We start from the raw sequence: 26,337 nt of genomic DNA, 5'->3' as shown, positions 1-26,337 counted from the left end.
AGCTCATTTCATTGATTGGCACTCCCAGGAGAAATAAATCAATGGCCGACACATTTTAAGACCATTTAGCAATCCATCCATGGCTGTTGACAATAAAAGTCGGTGCACACGTAGATCCTGACGGCACCTTGCTTGAGAGATGCCAGTGAAACGAGGTGTTTGGAGGAAGGTCACTTTTACTAACATGGGCTGGGGAAGCGGGGCGCAGGTGGGCAGTCCGTCTGCGCCGAAAGCACTGGAATCGCATCGACACCAGTCATCGATGACGTCACCTTTGCACGAACACCACAGCATGCTCATCATCGCCTCCTGCAGAGCCTACGAAGAGAGAGAGAGAGAGAGAGACGAGAAGACAGGCGAAAACAAACGTCAAACCTAAAATCAAAGCCCACGTCATATTGGAACAAGCAATATTCAAATGTAAATACTGTGAGAAAAAACTATGTCTAAGCAAATACCTCTCTTCCAAGTCTCTGGTGGTCAAAGGACCCCTTGATGTCCGTGACATTCTTGCATTTCTATCAGTACTTTCTCTTTTTCTGTATGGAAACTACAACGGGCCCAACCAAGTGTATTCACGTCCGTAGCTACAGGAAGTCATCCACAAAGGACGTGATATTACGCCCAGTGGCGTCCTCGTGCAAACGAACACAGGTCATGTTTCCATGTTGCTCAATCGAGCTCTGGCGAATGTGTTTCCTCCCTCATTCAGGTATTTAAAAAGCCAGCATTGTTGATAGGGGGGCCGGCATGGCTCAGGGAGGAGGAGCGGTTGCCTAGCGATCGCAAGGCTCCTGGTTGAGCCAGACTCTGAACCCCGAGCCGCTCCCCGATGAGCAGGTTGGCACCTCGCGCGGTAGCCTTTGCCATCAGCAGCAGGGTGAATATTGGTGTTGATACATTTTTTTGGATTTTTTTTAAACGCTTTGAGTGGTCGATAGACTGTAAAAGTTCTAAATAAATACAGTCCATTTACCATTTATATCTATGTTTACCAGTTCGCAGTTTCTCATCCTGCTTGTCTTTGTTGGTGCATTGCGGCATATTGCGGGCTCGTCGATCAGTGGGATGGTGTGAAAAACTGTATTCACACTGCAGGCAGATTTGATTTTTTTTGCGCATAATTGACACACATGAAATCTTTGCAATTCTGATATGGGCCATTTTCATACGTGGTCCTGAATCAGATACAAGTAATCTGACTTTCATGTCACTCCCTGGATGGAAATTAGTCACAATTGCGAAGCTGTTCACGTCCCGACCCCCATCACTTCTGTCACACACACACACACACACACACACACACACACACACACACACACACACACACACACACACACACACAATTGCTCAACAAAATACCATTATTTAAAAAAATAGATCATGTGCTCAACTTCTAAATGCTAAAAGCTGACTTCATGTGGCCTCGATGTTCCCCGTCCAGTGCGTGGATATACTAACATTAAAAAACAAACTCTTCTTCACTTCACTTCTTTACTTCGGATAAGTATTCCTACATGGGTGTATAGAAAACAGTCGAGCCCTGAGCTTCTGGATGAAAAGCCCGATTCCCCCAGGAGCATCGACGGCACCGTATCGACCTTTCCCTCCTCCCGCTGGAGGAGTAGAATCTGGAACCACGTACAGCGGCGATGCAGTCCAATAAGTCACAGCGCGGTACGGCAGACCGGCTCAACTCTCCAAAAAGGAAAAAAAAAAGGCATCGAGGTTTGTTTTTTGGGCCCTGACGGATCATCCTTGTACAGTCACACAAATATGTTATGCCTGGATGCTAGTTAATAGACTGAAGTTGGACTTGCTGTCTTATTAGCTGCAAGTTAAGGTGGTTTTGACCAGTTAAGGGGTGGAAAAGCTGACATTTGAGGACGTCGGACAATAGGGAGAAGATGCAGCCACCAACCATGATCATGTCCCGTAAAATAAGACGATGCTTTCCTTGTTTTGTTTTTTTACATTAGACGGTCCCAGAAGGTTCGAGGACAAACACGGCGAACACACCTGGTAGGTCTCGTTGTTGGACACCAGCTCGTAGATGGGCGCGGATTTGGTGATCTGCAGCAGGACGGGCTCGGACCGCTGCCGCCCCTGCACCACCCTGGGGCTCATGTGGCAGAGGTGGCAGGAGCGCGGGCACTGGCCCTGGCTGTTGCAGTCCATGCGGACGCCGGCCGCCATGCGCTTGGAGCCCGTGTCCAGCAGACTGGCGATGTACGCGGGGTAGGTCAGCGTCCTGGGCTCCTTGTCGCGCTCCTCCGACTCCTCCGAGGGCGAGTTGCCTGGCAGAGAGGAAAAAGACATGGATTTAAATAATGTTTCCAGACAGGATGAGGAAGCACTTTGCAAAAGACACAGCACAAATACAACAAAACAGAATGTGAGGTCACACGGTCCTTGTAATGATATCGGAAAGTAAGGAAAAGAAAACTGAACTGAGAGAACATTTTCAGCAACATGACAAATGACCAAGATATTGTTTCCCTGTGTTTGGGACTAGAGTTAAAGGGTAACTTCAGTATTTCTCAACCTTCGACTCTGTGACCAATGGGGACAACAACATTTGACATCGGTCCAGTTTTGAGGGAAAGCACTGCAATGTAATGATATCAGGGCAACTAATCGGCAATCGACGACCAATAAAAAATTGCCACTGACGGGCTCTGTGTCTGAGAACATTATGAAAAGCACCCTAACATCATTAAATATATATTTCTTTCCCTAAACTATGGCTATTCTTCTTCCTCGGCCATGTGTCCGTCATGTTTGTTGTGAATCTATACAACTCTGAGGAGCGTTGGGAAATAAACTGCTGCACGCGCTCACCTTTTTGGAAAATTCACTTTGTATAATATAATTATTCCCCCAATAAACTGCCCCAGGTAGGGTAGGAAAAAAAAGAAAAGCAAGAGCCGCTAGGAACACTTTGGGGGGTGCTAGAACTCTGACGCCATTTCTCTTTTTTAAAAGGGGGGATTTATCAGATGAGCATTTTGGGAGACTGCTTTGGCTGTGACAAAAGAACTCAACAAGAGGCAATTTAAAAGCTCAAGTGCCAATTAGGGAATAGGCTTGTTGTGCGAGCTGCCTTTGATGGAACACAACTCAGGTTTATGAGCCACGGGCGAGCGCACAAGCTCAGGGACCGACACATAATAGGAATAATTCCTGCGCTTTAATGTTGACTTTTTGTTCCACAACTCCTTCAAAAGTGATCCTTTCTTTGCGTGACAGCGGCATGTATTTGGAAAGCATGTTGCTGTATTTCACTTGTGCACTTTGAGCTGTGGGTTTTGTAAGAAGAGGAGATATCTAAATAAAGGTTGTTCTTCTTATGTAAGCTGGGATAAACAAACACTCACACGTAACACCTCAAAACAAACTCCAGTTCTCAGCCGCCCACATTCACACCGTAAATAAATAAATACAGTTTTTGTCAATGGAGTCTAGTGGCTTCCTGTCCTCTATCGGGCTTTCCAATGACATGGTAAAGAGGTGGGGATATTCTCAATATAATGATAATAATAATGTATTGACTACTGCTGTACACTGCCCATGGATAACTAGCTCATACAACCATACTTCAAATAATCATAACTATCCCAAACGTATCTGACTTTAACATTAACAATACAACAAAGCAGGCAAATACCAAAGCCTGAAACACAGCATCAGAATGTCTCGGTGGATCGTCACAATAATTGTACATGGAAGTGTACACATCATAGGGGATCCATAATTCATTTAGACTGCCACTCCTGCTGCACCTATGGTAAATACATGTATGTGTGTGCGTGTACCTGATTGGGTGACTTGTCATTAAAAAGAGATTAAGAATCTAAGTGCTACAATAATGATATGCAGTGTTCACTTTACGTGCGCGGCTTATTAACGCCTTGTTGATTATACCTCATCTACCACACACGCAATTAATTTTGTCTGACACCTCGGGTTTTCTCAAGTAACGCCGTGATCAACTAGTTACAGCAAGTTTTAATTCAGCCGAGTAAGGGAGGAGGGGGGAGAAAGATGTAGAATAGGAAGGTCATATATAATATATATAATATTTAATGAGTCAGGAGGTAGTGCGAAAAAAAATAATATTCTTGCTTTGTGTTTGTCAATGAGCAAAAAAATACAAAGTTCAAGGTAAAATCACTCAGAGTAAATAGAACTTATACAACCTTAAATAAAAATATCTTTAAAATTGTTATGATAGTCTACATTTTTTGACCAAAACCCGCCTTATAGCCTGTGGGGCGTTCATTTTTAAAGAAAAGAAAAAGGCTGACCAAAGGAAACAAAAAGAACAGTAGGACCCTGAGCCAAGTGCACATTCGGCGCCCCCGTAAAGCACAACATGAGAGAGAAGGACAAACAGAAATGAAGCCAAGGAACCAGTGCCACTCATAAAGTGTTTAAGAAATCAGCAGCTCGTTCTCATGAGAAGGGCTGCGGAGACGGAGAGAGTCCTCGGTGCGCTTGGGCCCTTCAGAGGCAATCAGCAGGGCGATGCGCAACACGGCAATTATGCAGTGGTGTATAATAACAAAGCAGAAATACTTTATTACTGTACTTAAGTGTTTTTTTGGGATATCTGTACTTTACTATTTATATTTCTGTTGACTTTTACTTCACTACATTTTGCAAAGAAAACTGATACTTTTACTCCGATACATTTCCCCTGAAACCTTCGTAACTCGCTACAAAATCAAATCTATCTTTAGAAAAACAATAAATCATGAGACCAACTCTGACCATTCAACCATCTGAAAATTCTGACCCTTTGCTTTTTTATTAACAGCATTTACTTTTACTATTTTAATATCCGAAAATGAGTTTTGCTTTTGGGTACTTTATACACCACTGCAATTATGTAATATTCTAAACAAAGATAAATGACACCCAACGTGGGAAATGGAACGGGTCCGGCGTAACGGAAGGAACTCTCCTTTGATAAGATCGCTGCCATCCGTGGACCGGGGACCAAATACCCAGCTGCTTGTCGGTGCCCTCGCGTTTGGGACAAACCGATCGGTAAGCCCTCACCAATAAGGGGCCACGTGCCGGTTGAATGAAGTCCAACGGAGCCGTGGGTTGCAGGGGCTTGAGGGACGTAAATCAAACTGGTTCACACATCACAACCCCCCCCTGGGCGGCATTGGTGGATGTCCCCCCCCCCCCCCCCCCCCTGAGCAGAGGAACTCCTGCCTGCGCTAATCAAAGGCAATGATTTTGGAAGATGGGGCTTGTTGCGTGGAAGTGGGTTGGTTGGAGAAAATCAATGGAAAAAACAGAGAACACCGAGGCAGAGAGAAAAGTACCCGGAGCCCAGCCGCGCGGCCGTGTGGTGAGTTGTACGGATGCCCGGGCACAACATATCTTAATCACCCGCACGCTGCCCCCTATAAGACATCAACGCCCTCGCCCTACTGACCGGCCAGGCTTGAATCCATCCCCGTCACACCGGCCCGATGCCCACTTATTGGCTCTCATCGTTCCATCTCCACTTGCCACCTCCTGGCAGATGGAAATGAAATGTGGCAGTTATATTAGGACAGCTGGGCGCCTTTCAGGGCGAAGAAGGTTGGCAATGATTAACTCAGTTTAGTTTTGGTTTAGTTCAGTGTCAGGGGGAAGGGGGGGTGTTCAAAAGGAAGAGCAGCCAAGCCTGAAGACGGCTGATGGCTAAACATACACACCATATTATCACACTTAATCCTCTGCACTTTACTTCAAACTAATTATTTCGGGACTCAGTATACAGCAAAGATATTTTATGCATGTCTTATGTCAGACTTTAATTAACTTTTAAACCAAAAGTTGAACTCATAAGCGATAAAAGTCTTGCTGAATCATCCACTAAAGGGGTTTTGGCACTGTGACTTTACTTGGTCAGATATGACCGATAGCTATTAGCGGCTATTGTCAGCTAACATTAGCAGAAGTTGCTGTTTCACAGAGTGAAAACCATGCAGGCCCAATCTCTAAATATCTGTCTGAAACTAGAACACATAACTTGTCTTGAGTTATAATGATTGTCACAGAGTCAAGGACTTTACACAACAGCGTTGTTTTGTTTTTCACGCGATTATTTCGCACGTCGAATAGTTTTTTTCTTAATATCTTCATATGAAACGCAAATATCACCTAGCGAAAAGAGTGACTTTTTATTCGAAATTCTGAGTTTTCTTTGGGGGTGGTTCTGCCTTGTTTAGATTCACCTGACCAGTCGTGGTTCATTTTGTCAGTGAAATCTAGTGTTCAAACTAAGAAGTGCAATGCACATACAGTGCTAGAACAGTTCTAAAATCAGTAGTAATACTGGCACATGAGGTTCTCCGGTGCAGAAACACAGACTTCCTTCCACTACGTATTTTTATTATTTGGCCGGTGACTAATTATATTTTTCGGTTTATTGGCCAACTCTGATATAAAGTCTCCCAAAAAAAAAGAAAATAAATAAGGCTCCTGTGTGAAATCAATTTAACATGAGAAAGTGAACAATAGGACTTTAAATGCACATCAATCTTGTGCACAAAAGCAAAAAGCTGGATGTGATGCATTCAGGGACTTCAGGGGCTCATGTCTCCATTCCAACTGCTCGTCTCCTCGAGGTGAACTATTCGTTGCTGCTGCGTGGTAACAATGTTATTCTCTCTACTCCTCTGTCGCACCACAGTAACACCAGAGAGCACCATCTTCTTCTTTGAACTTCGCTTGACGTTACAATATTCCTTCTCTGTGTCTAACCACTAAAAACAAGAAAGACAATCTCTCTCTCTCTCTCACACACACACACACACACACACACACACACACACACACACACACACACACACACACCCACACACACACACACACACACTTACGCCATTCTGCTTTTTACATCCTCCCCATAACTCCCTTTTACTCCCTTTCTCGGTCTTTGGCTCTCTAAAAGTCTACAAGGTGAATTTGAACACTTATCTAAGCATCTAAAGTGCCGTCAAATTCAACCCACAAACATGTATACTTTGAAGAGATCACATCTCACATGCCTGCCTATGCAGATGTCACATGCAAAAAGCTCATGAGGAAATACAACTTTGTGAGCCCTTGTGTGTGTGTGTGTGAGTGTTTGATGGCTTTATGCCTGAGACATATTTTGTTTATAGTTGAAAGTGAGTTAGGTTAGCCGCTTCATCATCAAGAGGTACATTTGTGCTTGGATCTTGGGTGGAGCGTTGAACTAGCTTCAGGTTTTATATGTAGTTTCAGATAAAAGCATCACTAATCAGCTTTTGTGTCAAAAAGTGCTTAATGATTATGTGTAATGCGAAAAGTGTTACTGGAAGTGGTGAACCAACCTGTGCACTGCCACTCGGGTTTATGCAACATAACGGCCCTCTCACTCCGCTCTCATCGCACGTATTTTCAGCAGAAGCGGTCAGATGTTGTTTTTTTTCTTAAATTAATGCCAAAAAAGTTAAATCAAAAATCTTTTTGAACTAAAACAACTGTAATAAACCAAATGTAAGTCACTTGGCCAGCACCAAACAGCAGCCGTCCTGCCAGTTGAACAAGTAGCAGCTTAAAGGTCAGAATATGGTGGAGACCAAAAGTGAGCTAAAAAGAGAGCGACTATAGACTTACATTCATCTCAGAAAAGCCGCTCCGAATGAATGCTAATGCTGTAGGATGTATAAATTGCTGCTTACACGTGAACCATAGAAAACAAAACAACTCATTCGGTTTTAGAACTAAGCTTTGGTTGGATTCAGAACTTGGTTAAAGGTTTATTACACCTTTGCGATGTCACTGGTAAGTTTTGCCCCGGTCATCTTGTAATACATGAATAATACAGTCTCTTTACAGGTGATGGGGAGCACAACTGGATACATGTGGAAAAGTTATACAGTATAAAAATCCAAAAGGAGCTGCGTTATGCTGGAAAAATGACCTCAAGTGATGTCATGTGAGGCAGCGTCGGCTCGGACTGAAGACTACAAGTTTGATTATTAGAAAAAGAACTCTGCTAGTGGCTCAAGGCTACGTTAGCCGCTACTAGCATAGCAGCTAGCTGTAGGCGGTTGAGTTGCAGTACGGGTAGGGCAATGTATCAATATTATATCAATATCGTGATATGAGACTAGATACCACCTTAGATTTTGGAAGTTGTAACACGGCATAAGTGATAACTATTCTTGCCTTACAGTAAAGTGATGCGACTGTTCTATTATTTGCTTTTACCCACTTCCTCATTATACCCACATTACTGACACATTTCAAGACCCTGCAATATCGTCGCAACGTTAAGGTATTCAGGTCCAAAACATTGTGATCTTTGATAGTCTGTGTACGGCTTAGCCGTACGCGTGGGCCACATAGGCGCCAGGTTTTCACAAAGTAAGAAGAATGTGTGGTACGAAATAAAAGACGATATCTCTGGTTCAGTCACACCAAATTTAACGCTTTTGTTTCAAGCGAGTCCGACGATATTGTAGGACCTCAACCAACGAAGTGGTGAAGAGAGTCACAGCATCCTCAAAGACGGTCCGAAAACCAATCCCTCATACCAGCTGAGACCTAATTGGCGTCACTAAGCTGTAGACACAGGACGGATGCAGGACGGGAAACTCGCAGCATGTATTAGGAATCCTTGGGTTTGCGTGTGTGTGTGTGTGTGTGTATCGGCATGAAGCTGCTTCTTTGACCTGCGCTGTATGGAGCGCAGTGACTCATCATCTCCACGGTACACAACAGATGGAGCTCAGAGCTCTTCAGATTCATATAATACCTCTCCATCCACCCCTTTCCTTCCCACACTCTCCAGTGAGAGATAACTCAGACACTTATCCGCCGCTGACTGACTGCAGTCAGTCCTCCCTGTTTACAAGAAAACACACACACACACACACTTTTTTTTTGGCACAAAAGCCTTTATTTCCCATTCCCTGCAGAACCCACGCACCCCCCATTTTACATCGCGTCTCGTGTGCAGAGCGATGACTCATTAAGTCACCATTCATCTTGGTGATCAGAGTGCTGTGATATTTCACCCCATGACATTTTGTTTTTAAACCGCTAAGCGCCTGCGGGCTCGCGCACCACTCTCTCCTCCAGCCTGACGTGTGGAAGACACCCATCCGCTGTGACTCCACCGACTCGGGTGAGTAGTGCTCGCTTGGATCCACAAGATGGTGCTGGCGGATCATCGGACGCGCGGGAATCAGTTCGGGAAGCAGGAGTCATGGGTGCACATTGCTCCAACTGTTCAGCAGACAGAAAGCAGGGCAAACACGGGCCGTTCAAAATGTGCTCGGGCCGAGATGAACGCTTGATGGTCGTGGGGCCGTACATCACGAGCTCCCCGCTGGTCTAAGGGCGAAGTACCTTCGCAAATGAGATTGATGTAAAAGTAATTACAAAAGGCGGGTGTTTTGGTGGGATTGTGCCTTTTGTGTGTTGGGAGGAATATTGCTAAACAGAATTAGAGGCAGCAAATGGGGAAAGGAGACAAGATGAACAAAAAAAACCTCTGGGTGTGCATTTATTTTTTTATCCGCGACGCGTTCTAAACCCCTTTAAAAAGCTGCGAGGTGGCAGGAATCAGAGCGCTTAAACAAATCTGTGTGACGGGCAAATGGCGGTTTTTCTCTCCACGTGCGTGTGCACATGTGCGGCGCCTTCCCCCCCATGCAGTATCTTGATATCTCACGGCAGAGGGGGGGTGGTGGTTGTGGGGGGGTGGAGAGCTGACGCTCAGGGCCGTAATCGCCTAAAGCCAACCGTAAACAGAAAGGCGTGCGTTTCACTTTCCGTCTGCAAAGCCACGCTGAGCTTTGTTTGTCTGTGTGTTTGTGTGTGTGTGAGAGATATGGGCGGTGAGGCAGGGGGCAACCACAACTCCCAGGAAGCTGCATATATATATATATATATATATATATATATATATATATATATATATATATATATATATATATATACACATATCACATATACATCTAGGAACTACTGTCAATGATTTGCCCTCTAAAATCCACCTTGTGGAGAAAACCTGCATGACTTGGTGATTCGGCAGGCTCATCATTTACCCGAAGGCCTGATCCGTGGTGTGGCCACGACCCCTCCACCCCCACAACCCCCCCCCGCTGCTTAATGGCTGACCCGCAAACCTCCAACCAGAGGGCGGACCCCATTTCCCCATCGCATCAATTCACAAATCGCTAATTAACTGCTGGAGCGGCTAATTAACCTGGGATTTATCGCTGACCTTGCGTTAAGGACTCGGTGATGGGGACAGAAGGGATTCTGAGGGAAACAGATTTGACTAATTTGCCTGATAATTTACCGGTGGTTGCTAATCGGTCTGCTGGTGGCGAAGGGACATGTTACTTCCCTTTTAGAATAAAAACTAAGATTTCAGAACATTTTCAATAGAAGGAATTGGTGTGGTGGATTTTCTTAGTTGGGGTGTGAGCGGTGCCGGCATGAGGTCCAGTGTGTTTGCTGCAGGCCAGATATGCTAAGCGACCCTCCGGGGCCCGGCACACACACGCACACACACGCACACACACACACACGCACACATACACACACACACACACACACACACACACAAAATCAGTTTTAAAAGCCCCTGAGAACACATTTTCTCAATCCGCCTCTCACTATGCAGTTGGATCCTACACAAACACACATTTTGAGAACATTTGGACTCATTTTAATATGAGTATTTGTTTTTCTGCCTGGTGTTCTTGTCCCTGTTTTGCGGTTGTTTTTCCTGCGTCGCCAGGCTTCTTTCCATCACACTGTGGTTAGAGGCTCACGACAGATGTACATGGAACTGCAATGGTTTCGATTCTCACCCCTCACTCACTCACCATATTTCCGGTCTGTATGTGTCTCATACAGGTGAAAATTAAAAAAATGAGGAAAAAACCCACCCAAAAAACAATACGATTTATATTCAAAATGTTGGTAATTATTAGAGAAGAATTGAAACCACATTTTCAGGGGGCTTTGAATTTGAATCGAAATCTCTGTGTTCTTTCTACTTGTGTGTTCTTGTATTTCACATGGGAAGCATCTGGCCCCTCATGCAATACAATGGGGGAACCGGACGATTGGGGTCAGGTGAGCTGACAAAGAAAAGAAGAAAATGTCCTGAAGTCACCTCGGCATGCTGTGTTTGCACCCTCACAGCTGTATGAATGTGGTCGCTTTATGACAGCTGCATTTTTGGAGCCACTGCTCGGGACATCTGAGTGCAGAACAAACCCGTTAAATGTATTTACACCCATCTGCTTTAATGCCTATTTTAATATAATGTAAAATGAACCAAAAAACTAGAAATACCAAACTACCAATGTTTTTTTTCTTGCTCTTGCTGTAAAACATTAATACAAAGAATTGAATGAATGGAAAAATAAATATATATATATAATTATACATATAAATATATATATATACACATATAAATATATGTACATATATAAATATATATACATATAAATATGTGTATACATAAACTGTATATATAAACAAATATAGATACACTGGCATGGATCAACGGATAAAGAAGATGGAACATATCTGGTCTTACATCATACTCAACCTAAAGTTCAACATCGCTTTAATGCAACCGATACATTTGATACCCTGCCCCCCCACATCCACGTAACCACCTGGGTTCCATCCCACAGTTCACCTGGGATGCTCCAATATGCACCAAGCATGTCTCCATTGGTCTACACGGTCTGAATCTTATACAGTGACCTCATGGGTGGAGTTGGCTTCAGCATCAGCCTTCTTGAGCTATTTAATAGTGTTCCCGGCAGCCTGGAGTCATCAGTGAGAAAAATAATGAGTCGTAGCTAAATAAATCACTATCAGGAGCCACCGTGTCCATTAGGGATGCCATTGATATCCTACTGATTCACAGCAGCAAGCAAGGTTTCAAGCAACCTTTTTTTTTACATAATGAGGAACCGCTAATGAATGAACGCAGTACAAGCCCCGTCGTTGATGCTAATATATATATTCATTTGGTTTCCCAAAATATCTGTTCTCGGCAGTGTTCAAATGTTATTTACTGTGACACTCAAAAGACGAGGGGAAACCAAAAGCCGTTGTGACTCTTATTTTGAAATCTGGAGACAGCCACAAAGCCAGTAACTACTATGTGCACCATGAAAGGTGCTGCGTGTCCTTTTTGGCCACATGCTCCAAAGAAATAGGTGGCAGCATTTCCCCTCTACTCCTGGGTCCATACGATCCAAACTTACAGTCATCAGTTATGTGAATATGTAAAAGCAAACTACTTCCTATCAGCAAGGCAAGAATAAGCAAACTCAGACCAAACTGCTGAAACTCTGGGGGTCTCTCATACTCGTCACGTGTGGCGTCGGCCTATAGTTTACTTTAGCCATCGTTGGTCTGTGCCAGTAACCAGGGGGGCTGTGTGGGGGAGTGTTCGCCGATCTTACACATTGCACCTTCAGACGTACTGCCAGTTCGAAATGGTTGCCGAGAATGTTGAGCATGTGACATGCTGTGTGGCTTTAAAAGAAACCCTCTCGCCTAAACAGCTGCCCTGCACCCCCTGCAATAGAGCACACACTCCTTATTGTAAGGGCACGTAAATGTAAGCTGTTTCCTTTCTACCTCTTGTCTTGGTGTCGCGTACACCTCTCTTTCTGTCCGCCCCATCTGCTCCATCACGGTGGGTTTGTCGGAAACCTTGGCCGAGAGCGATTCATCACTCGGTTTTATTATTTTTGCCCTTGTGTGCTTCACAGTCAAACATTCCACCACCGGCTCTTTCCGCTCACAGATCTGTGAATTGTTGCGGGCTATAAAAGGCAGAGCGGCGTGAGCTCGCCCGCTACTAAAGACCAGAGTAATGTAGTGTGGCAAAATGTTCCTCGGCTGATGGCGGTCTGCGGTCTCTTTCTGTCTCAGCCCCGTATGGGAGGAGCGCGTTAATGAACCTCCGAGAGAGCCGACTGAGTAAGACTTAGTGAGGTAAGAGAACTGCTGGTGGTTGAGCAACCACACGAGGCGTGACGAGGAAAGGCCCGGCGTGCGCCGCCTGAGACCTCACGAGCCACAATATCTGTCACTGACTGCAACACTACTAATGTTTGGCTGAGGACCTTTTCTTTGTGCTTGCTTTGATACAAGTTTCACATTCTGTTTCACTGCATGCGGCCATGCATATTTGATATTCTATGAAGAGAGAACAAGCCTTTTTACCTCACTATGTGTTTATAATTTCCTTTTATTCCGGGCTTTTATTTTGAAATTATATGAAACGATAAACAAGATCTATATATTCATATACACATTTCATATATATATATATTCATATATAAATATATTTATATATACACATATGCACAAATATACATATATACTCACATATACACATTATTGCATATATATATATTACAAATATACATATATACAAAAACCTACGAATATATGCGTATACACGTAGATGCATACATAATGAATATATATATATATATATATTTATATATATATATATATATACAAACACACACATAATAGTACTTTGTTTTTTAAAAACCTTGCGATACTTGTTTGGAATAATTCTAAAGTCAAACATGCATGTCACATGAAATCAATGAAGCATTACAAGCATTATTATGAACACATAAAGAGCAGAGATTTTCATTCCCTCTCACTTATCGTTGACAAACTGAGAACACGCGAAAGGTCACGGAGCTGTTGTGAAGTGGTGTGAAAAGGCCTCGGGGCATTAGGAAACTCAAATAACTTGGGAGTAACTGCAGTTATGTCACAGATGTATGCAGACCTGATTAAAAAGGCTGCCGCCCAACACAAGTAGAGGGAAGAAGATAAACTAACGGCTAACGAAATCTCCACCGTAGCAGGAAGGCCGAAGCCGTCTGACATTGACGGCTCTTGATGAGCACACATTGCTGTATCCTCACTTCACACTAACGAGGCGCTGGATGCCAGACTGTTCAATGAGTTCACAAGGGACAAGGAAACAAGAGGACATGTGGCGAAGCACAGACCAGCTGTTGAAAAAGAAAGAAAGAAGAAGTGTAATTTCCATAATGACCACATTTATGATGGTCACTTGAAACAGGTGGGTGATCTTTGCAGATTCTCTAAAAGGGATCATTTCCCTTCTGCATGTGTGGGGTAGCGTAGACAAGAGAACATTAAGAGGAAGAGGATGAAGATGAGAAGAAGCGATACGGTGAGATAAAAAGGATTAAAGTGTGAGGAAGAAGGAAATATTAACATACGGACAGGCAAGTTCATGAAGTAGTCAGTCAGGTGTTATATTGACTTCATGGGGAAACAGCTGGATCGTTAAGTTCCACTCCACTGGTTCCCAACTCATCAACTGGGGGCACTCGGTAGCAGCTAGCTACTGAAGATAGTCGAACATCTAGCAGCTAGTAAGCCTAATATTTCCCCTCTGTAGTTGGTGGAGACCAGGCGGCAACCTCGTCTTCTGAAAAGTGAAGCCAATGCGGAAATGCCTTGAACCTGCATTCTTTCTACTGGCCATCAGGGGGCGACTCCTCTGGTTGTATAGAAGTCGATGAGAAAATGACTTTTTAGTAAACATTGTCAACATGACTTTATGGTCTCAATCTCGAGTTTCAAGTCTTCTTGAATTCAACAGCAGGATGTTCATTTAGTAAATTATGAGTCAAATAAACCATAAAGCAGGGTATAATTTAGGGCGGGGCTACCTTGCGATTAACAAGTCGCTACCAGCGTATAGCCGTATACCGTGTGTCTTATCGCAACGTCACTCCTCATCAGTCCAAATGTGGTCACTTCTGTTCACTGGTTGAACCTACTAAGATGGCGCCAGCCCAAATCCAAGATGGCGACGGCAAAAACCGCAGTCCACAAACCAATGGGTGACGTCACCACAACTCTAATTATTATATACATTCTATAGTGGAGACCAAAAAGGAGAATGAATACTGGAGTTGTTTTAAAATAACGTGGTTAAGGCTGTAAATTGAAGAAGAAAAAACAGCAATGCAACAAAACCTACTTTTTTAGGTTTCGTAAAAAAGTCTGCTGGTTTGCCGTGAAATAAAAAGGTTTGTTCCGTAGACGCGGGCTGACTGTTGACACAATGTCATATATTCCAGTGTCCTTTCCCAGCCCAAATGTGATCCTTATGATTCAAGCAAATACAATGAATTGTTTTCAGTTAGAGAGGTTAGGGATATACTTTCTATTATTTGGGGGATTTTTCCTCCTCTAACAAACTTACCTCGTGAAAACTTTATACCCCAAACATCTTTGGAAAAACAAACACGATTCAGTCCAGTGTTTTCTGCTTCAACCGCTTTCCACTTTTTCCGCATGAAAGTGAGAGAGAAGGCTGCGGGGGCTTGCAGAGGTGATCTGTCAACACTTAGTGACTGTGCACAGCTGGCGAGGAGACGCCCCTCCCACTCATCAGCAGCTCACAGACATCATTTGGACAACTTATTCTCTAAGCGACAACAACAAACTCAAACGTGGCAGTGACAGTTCCTCTATGTTAATGACAAAGTGTTTATGAGGCAGAGTGGTGCGATTGCAACTCAACGGTTTCGAATTTTAGATTTTAAAAAAAGAAAAAAGAAAATCCCTTTCCCGTCAAATCGAAGTGCATCACCTTGGACATGCTAACTACAGTGACTGCCAAACAAATTACTCTCCATCAGGCTTGTTGGTGTGCCTCCTGTAGTTTCCCTCACACACACACACACACACACACACACTTACAAAAGTCTCCAATAAAAGGTGAGAACCATAAAGGTCGAAGCTGCCACGGGGGATTTCTTTTTTTTTTAACACCGATAAAGATCAATTTGACCGTCTGAGGCTGTTGGTAATAAGATATAAGATGGTTGTAGGGAGACTTGTCTGCCAAAAATCTATAGCAGGGGCCATCAATTTTACCTGCCTTGAGATAGATGGACCAGAAACCAATTATAAATAATTGACAAAGTATTAAACTATTTTTTCTAAATAATGCTTAAAGATGTTTTACAAAATATGTATTAATCATTGACAAGAGTATTACTACATTTATCAGTTGTTACTTTATAATAGCTATCCAAATAATGTTATAGATGGTTTACAAATGATTTGGTGATCATTAAGAAAGACTTGTCAAATGTTATAATGTGTGGAACAATAAACGTTATAGCAATACTAATAATTTGTAAACATTATTAGTTATCATTCCATTGTTCTATTCAACAGTAACTTTTGACTTAAGTTGAATCAATGTCAAATATCATAACAAAACATTACATTTTCACAGCGTTACAGAAAATGCCATTGATCCGACACATTAAAAATAGTACAGTGTGGTTTCTCTGGCAATTAGGCTGGCAAGTCATAAAAGCTAAATAAATGAATGCCTTGCTCGGAGAACTCATGCTTCTGAACATCAGCATTGTAATATCTGAAATCTAAAATGCAGACCCATCTGTAGCTGAGCCTCCGACCTGTACACCTTTAAAGCTCCTTTGAAATGGTGGTATATATCGAACAGCCTATCTGAATCATGATGGTATGGCCATTTATAGTCACTTCCCAGCAGAACACAAGCCAGCTGACCACCAATGGGAGATTATGGGGTGGACAGACAGCACTCACCACCACCATCACGGAAACGCCTAACCAGGAACCCTTTAGAGCATTGTGTTCAACCCTTTCAATGGAGTTCCACAGAGCTTCCTAATACACGGTACGTTGTCAGTTTATTTCATGGTTGACATGAAAGAACAAGAGGAGAAAAGACAGGATCAAAGGATGCAGGCAACAAATGACATAAAAAAGCAAATATATAAATAGAAAAAGAGTATTGATGAAGTCGTGAAAGGAATAACAAGGTACAAATACGTGAAAGAACTAAATACTGTTGGAAAGAGTAAAATATATCTACATCTATCTATCCCTATATATACAGTATATATATACATATATATATATGGATAGATGGATGTAGATGTATTTTATATATACATATATATATGTACATATATATATTAGTATATATACATATATGTAGGAATGATGTGAAGAAAGAAGAGAGCAGCATGGAGGGAAGGAGCCTGGTTTGAGACCTTCCGATTAGCTGTCCAGAAATCATTTTTCCGCCAATCAAATGCTGTGTCTCTGGTGTGCCTGTCTGGACAACAGCTGACCAGTCTTGACAGGTGGGATTTAGATCGAGGGGAGCATCTTCCTATACTTTTGCCAGAAAATAAAGGGCGGAAGCATTTCCAGTAAAATGACACCAGTCCTGGATGACATTCACTTTTAGTTTAAATTGACATATTTCTTCTGTCAACCTAAAAAAACATTACTTGTTCTGAGTGACACATGTCAGAGCTTCCAAGTCGGAGGCAAATAATATTGGAAATGCATATACAGTACCTCACTCACTACCTATTGGTTTGGGCAAAACTAAAGTATATAACTCCCCCCCCTAACCCTAACCCAAGTGGGTCTGATTATCTGGTTACCTGGTTTTGTTGCCTAAACCTAAACACAATCTTTTCCTAAACCCAACCATGTAGTTTTGTGGCCTAAATCTAACGATGACCTTTTTTCTAAACCCAACCAAGTAGTGTTGTTCCCTATGAAAACAGAGGTTTATTTTGAAAAGACAGTATGCACGTAACAAGCGGAAATTGACATGTGTTGCTGGACATTACTCGGGGAACGCACAAAAAACGTGGAATAACTCAACCGTTGTCTGAGGATACATTGACTGTGCCCACACACTCCCCCACTACTACTCCCACTGTGCTGTACCGCTGCTCTGTTCGCTCCGTGTTCCCTTTCTCTCTCTCTCTCTCTCTCTCCAACTTTACGTCGGCCTCTCTCTACCACTTCACAGTGATTATAAATAACCTATGGAAGACATTTCAGAGAGTGTAGGCTTGCCTCCGGAGCTGTCCCAGCATATGGAATATAATAACCCACCAACCACCACCATCAACCAGCCAGCATGCTGCAGGTCCAATTGGTGCAGCCGGAAGTATCAGTAATTAGGCAGATAGAAAAGCCTGCCTGCAATTACTGTCTGATACGCGAGACATTCGTTAAGCTTTTTAGTAGGGACCGGAAGCTTCATTAGGAGAGGAGCGGGGGGTAGCAACAGCAATAAAGGTGATTATTATCCACAATGCTGGTGACCTTTGTCACACACCAAGCGCCAATCGGATTCTATTATTTGTACCTGCGCTGTCATCAAATACATTTGTCACACAGGAAACAACAATGAACACAATCTTCAATCTTTGTTCGGCGTTGGAGGATATTATTAGTAATGGGAAAAAATAAAGTGTCGTTCAAATGATGATGGATGGAGAGGAATCTGTGCCAGAACCTTTACTGAACCTTTACTGTCTTTCAGCTAAACATACATGTTTTGCTATTGAAGTTAAGAATGAAGTGAATCTGTTTCGCTCTTTGCATTCGGAACAGTGAAACTTTGTCTCGAGAATTGAGCCGACACAAAATGCTTCAATTTATGGCATGCATTTGACTGAATTTCAGGTTCAATATGTTTGCAAATGTTCTCCAGCAGTTGGAGAAAATCAGCCATCAAACTGAAAACTAACATTTTTGGACTCTGGTTGTTGACAAACCATGTGAATGCTTTCCAACAGGCCGAGACGCCCTGCGCAGCTTGAGTGTACCCGTCACACAATGACAGTCACTGTCAGTCCTACCATGGAGCTCAGACAGTCGCTCCATGAGTCGAGGACACTGTGCATTTCAAGAGAGAAAAGTCCCCACGAAAACAAAGCATGAAGTGAATAGTGAAGACGTGGTGCGGTGGCTTTTTTAAAGGCCCATCATCTGGCCAGCATTGATCAAGTCCTTGAAAGTGTTTCAAACAAATGCAATTACGGGGAGAGCCATTGATCATCAGTTAAAAGTTGTTGGCAGAAAAGTTGGCAGAAATTGAGGTGGTGGCATTTTGTGTTTGTTCTGTCAAGCAAATAGGCAAATAGTAGGCAAATTGTCACAGGACCCACGCTGCTTTCATTTAGCCGCTCTTAAGGATTTTAAGTTCATAAAGTAATGAAAAACAATTAGAGAAAGCTACAAATATCCACGAAAAAATAGAAGAAGAAAGAAGGCATTTGTCTTCCTTCTGTTGTGCAAATTCTCTGCAAACAAAGCCTTGCAGTGAGGAAGACTTGATCGCTTTCATGCCCCGGCTACAGTCACATTTAAATGGTTATAGGGTATGGCAGGCCAAACTAACTTCTTTCCCTTCTGATTGCAGTGGAAAGCACACGCTGTCCCCGACGGTGCCGCCTCTTTGTTTATAAGCCCGCCACATTACAGGTTGGAAGAGTCAATCCTCCATGAAGTCTAATGGCCTGCAACACACAAGCACCCGAAGACACATAGAGCGTACCTGCAGTCGGCCTGGTCCGCCACGAGTTCTAATGGCAGCAGAATCGCCATAATGATCCAAATGATCACGTATGCTTCGTTACATTCTTAACATCGGAGCTCTGCAAAAAAACGGAACTTGTATAATTAGTGTCAGCTCTTTGGCTGAGACATTAGACAGCTTTGGCTATTTCTTACATAAGGTTACAGAGCCAGCCTACGTCGGAATGTTGTATTTTAATTCTCGTACTCTCGGTAGAGCGGATCTCGCTGCAGCTTTTGTCACGGCGAGCTGCCTGCAGACTCCATTTGCCCGTGTCCCGGTGTTTCGTCAAACAGTACGTACTGCGACTGCAACAAAGAGCAAACAGTTTCCGAAGCTCGGATGACACGCAAATATTTTGCAAGCAAACACTGACGCAGTGCTCCGCATACGAATGTACAAACCAAACACGCACGTGTACACCAAACAATGAGTCAGTCTCTTTGCTTGCTCTCTCTCTACGACTAATGTATCTGTGGTAATGTACAGATAGTTAATATGCAGAGGCCTTGGCAGCAGGAGCAAATCAACACACACGGACCAACACAAGCACATCGGCTGGCAATGCAGTGGGTAGCCATCACTGACACTCTGATTGTGTAGTTGTAGCAGGGATGCTCACAGGTCATTTGGGTTGGGTCCAAGTCAAATCTCAAGTCTTTGAGAAATAGTCCAAGTCAACCATCAAGCCTTTGGTCACAAGTCAAAGTCAAGTCTCAAGTCTTTGAACTGAGTTTAAATCAAGTCTCAAGTCTTTGAACTGAGTTTAAATCAAGTCTCAAGTATTTTAACTGAGTCCAAGTCAAGTCTCAAGTCTTGGAGGGGCAAGTCCAAGTCAAGTCTCAAGTCACAAGTCCAAGTCAAGTCTCAAGTCTTGGAGGGGCAAGTCCAAGTCAAGTCTCAAGTCACAAGTCCAAGTCAAGTCTCAGGTCACAAGTCCAAGTCAAGTCTCAGGTCACAAGTCAAGTCTCAAGTCTTAGGTCACTAGTCCAAGTCAAGTCTCAAGTCTTGGAGGGGCAAGTCCAAGTCAAGTCTCAAGTCACATGTCCAAGTCAAGTCTCAAGTCTTAGGTCACTAGTCCAAGTCAAGTCTCAAGTCTTGGAGGGGCAAGTCCAAGTCAAGTCTCAAGTCACATGTCCAAGTCAAGTCTCAAGTCTTAGGTCACTAGTCCAAGTCAAGTCTCAAGTCTTGGAGGGGCAAGTCCAAGTCAAGTCTCAAGTCACATGTCCAAGTCAAGTCTCAAGTCTTAGGTCACAAGTCCAAGTCAAGTCTCAAGTCTTAGGTCACTAGTCCAAGTCAAGTCTCAAGTCTTGGAGGGGCAAGTCCAAGTCAAGTCTCAAGTCACATGTCCAAGTCAAGTCTCAAGTCTTAGGTCACAAGTCCAAGTCAAGTCTCAAGTCTTAGGTCACTAGTCCAAGTCAAGTCTCAAGTCTTGGAGGGGCAAGTCCAAGTCTCAAGTCACAAGTCCAAGTCAAGTCTCAAGTCTTGGAGGGGCAAGTCCAAGTCAAGTCTCAAGTCACAAGTCCAAGTCAAGTCTCAAGTCTTGGAGGGGCAAGTCCAAGTCAAGTCTCAAGTCACAAGTCCAAGTCAAGTCTCAAGTCTTGGAGGGGCAAGACCAAGTCAAGCTTCAAGTCACTGTATGCGCCATCTTTAAGTTTAACTTTATACAAATCAGCAGAGTGGTTAAAGGCGGGTTTGTAGGAAGAGTTATAAATGACAGCTTTTTAAGATATTTATATGACATGATTTGGTGTAGGAAAGGGTGGTTTTACTTTCATTTGGTCCACTGTTTAAAGACCCTGAAGACCTTTTTACTGAGTTATTGTGTATACACGGACAGTTTGAAGTTGGCAGAGCAAACTCACACAGTCCTGATGAAGCAGATTCAGACAGTTTCTGACTGTTTAAACCTTAAATGATAACTTCAGATGTCTTTTTGATTGTTGCTGATTAGCTCTTGTATATTTAACTGTATATAGAACTAGTTAAGACTTTAAATGAAGTATTCAGGGGCTTTAAAGGGATACTCACCTGACCGTTTGGGCTGTAAATTGAAATAATTATTGGTGCCTATAAATCATGATATAAGAAAGTGAAAATACTTTACTTCCAAATATTGAGGTATGAATTGTGTTACAAAGCCTTCTTAAACTACCATGAAAAGAGAAATAAAGCCTATATCTATTTATTATTGGGTTGGTCTGAAAGTGTTCTAACTAATATTAGGATTGACTAATATTAAACTATCAAGTTATTACTCAAGAAGTGTCCTTGATGGTAGTTAGAGCTCTGGACTGAAGTCTGCCCTTTCAATCACTATTTCCAGGCTGAGATGATTTCTTTTCTTCTGTCTCGTCTATACATGCAATACGAAACATAATAAACTAAACCCTCACAGCTATATCAACAGCACTAATGGTTGCTCTGGTCTTAATGAGGTCCACAGGTCATTGGACCTTGGTTTTCTGCAAACTTTCAAAGAGCTTTGATTTACATGATTTCGAGTGCGACCTTGGCTCACCTCACACACACTGGACTACTTGCACACCTCAAGGATCCTCAATATCTATAACTCAGCAACATCAATCTGTTTAATCTGTGAAATATGCACGACCAGTGCGAGACACCTGCCAGCTGCATACGGTGAGGGAAGGGCATCAATATGTTTTTAATTAGGTGATTTTTAATTACACACATCTCTGACAGATAGATTCCTTCTTAAGTGGCTTGTACGAGTGATTTCGGTCTCGCATTTTGAATTTCCTCTTAGGCGTGAACACAATTTACAACAAATCACTAATGGGTTGTATATTTCATTACGTTGAAGCCGTTTGGAGTTTGAAAACCCTCTATAAATGACACTTTTGTAATTATGTTGACATCATCCTGTTGACTGAGAGGCTTATATCATTAAAAATGTATTCAGTTAGCATAACAATATCACCATTAATCTAAAACTGGCCATTGATGCTATTGTACAACACTACATTATCAATATGAACATCTTAAATTATTCGACCCCCTCCCTTTAGTCATCAATTGCCTTATTGTGGCGAGTCGTTTTTCATATGGAACCATTTCTTCTTTACTTCTCTGACAGTACGGCCCTCAGGGGACTCAGAATTAACAGCGCTCGTTATTTCCACCCATTCCTCGGCTCCAGCAGGAAGCTGCTGACGCTGTGAAAAAACTGACTTTCCTTTATGGATCTCTGAAAGCAGGACTTTCTGCCTTCCTTTTGGAGGTTTCCAGTATATTCGGCCTCCATCTCTGCAGACACGTCACCAGCAGCTCTCACACAGGGAGAGGGTGTTAACTGTTGAGGTGTCAAATGAAAATCCCCGATCACACCTTTTCAACCAAGATGATGTGCAATGGGTCTGGCACCCCGAATCAAAATATCTCCATCTCGCAGAAAAGGCACTCCTCTTAATAATAATTCAATGCAAATGTCCAAATGTGTCACTTCAGATTAATTATTATGAAAGTGGTTCATTTTGAGACGATTTTTGGAAGATAAAATACATATTCCCTTCCAGTTATTGGGAGGCTTGATTCACTGAGCTAAAAAATAAGAACAAAAGGATTTCATTAACCTTTTTACAACAAAATGTTGCACCCAGAGTTGGATATAGCTCATTTAATATCACCAAAACTATCCAAAAGAGGGTGTTTTTACCATTCCAAAATGCCAGCGGAACTTCATCACGTTTGAAGATTTTACAGATATAGGTTGATCCCACACTGGCTTCCCACCCACATTCCCAATTGCTTCGGTTTTGCTGCTTCCCAACTGCTAAAACCAGCAGGAAATAAATCCGACAAATTCCTATCCAGAAAAGGTTGTCTGAAGGTATCTGTACTATTTGAACATGTTTGATGGAAAGAAAAGTGAAACTAATGTTGGCACACTTTCCATCTCCATCCTGAAGCAGTGTTTCATGTTGAGAACAGTTGGACGTGGCTCTTCTTTAGCATTTCTAAACTGCCCTGCTTCTTTTGACGTGGTGAACGTCGATGCTTCACCGGTGAGAACAGGACAATAATCGCTCTAAATGGTCATATTTTTCAACAGCCTTCTTCAAACACTTTAATCAGCCCTGTTACTGAACACTGTTGGCTCTCAGACAATACCAATACAGCACTTCAGTCTGTGCCGTGCCAAGTGATTAACTGAGCTCAATTGTAGTTACCTCTCAGTAGAAACAATGTAATTGAGGCACTGTAGTCAAATAATTTGAATTATGCAAAGTTAGAGCTGTTTTGGAGCTTCTGAAATTTGCAGTTTCCAGAAAAAAGAAAAAGGAAAGAAAAGTTTTTAACAAAGCCAGAATAGTCTCGCAGCCTCCCTTTCCCAGTAAAGACCCATCCACAACAGAGCCAGTCTGACGGGCACAAATTGGGCAGACCGGTCCCAGTTTTAGAAGCGTATCCACGTGGTAAGCAAACCAAGCAGAGACATGCAAATAACGGCTGGAAAATGTTGTTGAATATATTTTGTTTGTATAAAGGTTATACATGAGTGGAATCACAAGAACTCCTCCACGGGCAAAAGGTTGCAAAGATAACGTTTTTGTCCAGAACGTGCAGCTTTTTATTTTTCAAGGACACCTCATCAGGGTCTGTGGGGACGAAGCTCTTTAATGTAAAAAACAGCTAAATGGCAGTGCATGTGATGTGTGTACATTTTAGTATGTTGTGGGGCCATGCTGTGCTGCTGCTGCTGCATAAAAAGAAATCAAAGGAAGAAAAATTGAACATAAAAGTGAGAGGAAAGACGGCGGTGATTTGTAATAGGCTTCCTCCCAATGTCCCTGCTGGTGTATCAGAATTTACACACCCAGATGCCAGATGTATATCTAAATAGAGAAAAATCCATCTCGTATGGGATTTTGCCGTAAATATATATATGTATATATATAAATATATATACATATATATATAAAATGACGTTAGCCATGCACGTCTATCCTAGCAGAAGTCATTTAGTGCGCTGTCACCGTGTTTTATTAATTGACGCGTACGCCCTCAGACACATCAATGTGAGTGAACACAGGCCAGCCGCGCCTCCAGCTACGGTGATGAACTCAGAAATAGAGCACACAGACTTGGGTAAAACAAGTTCCAGAGGACGGTCACGGCCACTTTGACAAGATGAGGGGCGGCACAGGGAGGAGAGGAACTCCTGTTAAAGAGGAAGTCCATCTTCAAACAGCAGCAGCGGCACACGGACACGTCCAATCCCAGTGGAGCAGGGGCGGGACAAATACTGCAAACAACTGTCTTATCTACTCACAAGTGGTACACAACAACAACAACAAGTTCAGTGTGCAAAATACAGCGCTATGTGGAGGTCGACCCCCTGGTTTGCCGGCGGGTATTTCGCAGACCGAATGAGACGTTTCCTCACCCTCCGTCCTCTCTCCATGAGTGCTTCAGCCTGCCCTTCATCCGGAAGCGAGTATTCTACCATGCGCCGGCATGTTCCCTCACAAGGATGTTCCGTATCATAGTGAACGACGCGCCTCAAAAGCGCTCTCATAAAAAGAAAAGCCTTTTTACGGACACACAGGCGCCTGCAAGTAAGTGAGGTTGTATGACTTAAATGTTCGAGTGGGTAAATCAGTAAACCTGCATATTTAAATCTTTATGGGCCTATCTGTGTTCCTGTGATATAACTCACTGCCCCTCCCTTGGTCTACAATCCCAACTGCCCCCCAGTGGAGCTGCTCAGTGGCCATCAGTGGAACTCTGTGGTTTGTAACGGGCCGCTGCCAAGTGGGGATCTGACGAGAGGGCATCTGGGCGACGGTTTATTGGGCGTGCACGTGGCGGCCGACTTGATATTCCGGCAGCGTACTCGAGGAGGGCCTGATTCCACTTTGCCGCTGGGTTTTTCATGGCAAAAATTAAGGGGCCTCTCGAGAAAGCCGGAGTGACTCAGTTGAATTGCCTTTTTGACTTGTCTTTCCTGGCCAATGGAAGGGCGGGGGGGGGCTTGCTGGAATGGCAGGAAAGCACCTGGACGAACACGGGACTGACGGCCCGTTAAAAAGCTGGATGGAACTCAACATCAGGCCGTTTGTGTGGAGTCGACACGTCTTCATATTCCATCACATCGTGATTTTCTTCTTTTACAAATTTGCCCTGGACTAGCTGTCAAACCTATCAAACCCCCCCTGCCACCCTATATCTATTTTTTCGAGGTGTCGACTTTTGTAATGCGTGGAATTTGCCCTCGCCGTCGCTATCAGCCGTGAACCACTTTCGGGTGCGACAGGAGCAAGAGTCTCCAGGGGGGTTATCTCCACACACACACACACACACACACACACATGGCTGGCAGCCGGAGACAGGAGTGAGTGACTGTGGGTCGCTATCTCAGACATATCTCCAGACAGCGGTTATCCAAATCCGTGCACTCGGCTTGGCAGGGCACACAACCCTGAGCCTTTTAGTCACACTAGTCTGGACAGATGGATAGAGTATGGGAGGTGGAGAGAGAGAGAGAGAGAGGCAGTTTAGATGAATTACCAAGGACAGACAGATGAAACAAAGGCGGAGGCCGAGAAATTATAAAGGAGAAGGGGTGAGAGGGAGCGAGAGGGGAACATTCCTGATGTGGGTGATTGGAGGGCCAGAGAGGCGACTGGCCTGTCTGCATTTAGCAACTCTGTCAGGAAATTGGCCACCGACCCCGATCCTCCCTGACACGCCACAAACTCGTCACCACATTTACCCGAACAAGTCATTTGGTCGGGTGCTGAGCAAGTGTGTGAGTGTGTGAGTGTGTGTGTGTGTGTGTGCATTGGAGGCAGGTTGGAATGTTCTTACCGCACTCTCAGATTTTG

At 43.4% G+C, this 26,337-nt stretch overlaps 1 protein-coding gene across 1 annotated transcript in view; it reads right to left on the bottom strand.

Moving 5' to 3' along the window:
• astn1 (astrotactin 1) overlaps positions 1–26,337 on the bottom strand; it is a 335,249-nt gene that overhangs the window by 34,003 nt on the left and 274,909 nt on the right. Inside the window, exons 19-20 of the mRNA XM_034555334.1 lie at positions 2,020–2,297; positions 185–318 (exon numbers count right to left, since the gene is read on the bottom strand). Coding sequence (XP_034411225.1) covers positions 185–318; positions 2,020–2,297 — 412 coding nt within the window. The remainder of the gene's footprint in view (positions 1–184; positions 319–2,019; positions 2,298–26,337) is intronic.

This window comes from Cyclopterus lumpus, chromosome 17 (assembly GCF_009769545.1).
Source record: "Cyclopterus lumpus isolate fCycLum1 chromosome 17, fCycLum1.pri, whole genome shotgun sequence".
Taxonomy (NCBI): Eukaryota; Metazoa; Chordata; class Actinopteri; order Perciformes; family Cyclopteridae; genus Cyclopterus; species Cyclopterus lumpus.
The sequence above is the reverse complement of the archived record's forward strand: the minus strand, read 5'-3'. Positions and strand labels throughout refer to the sequence as shown.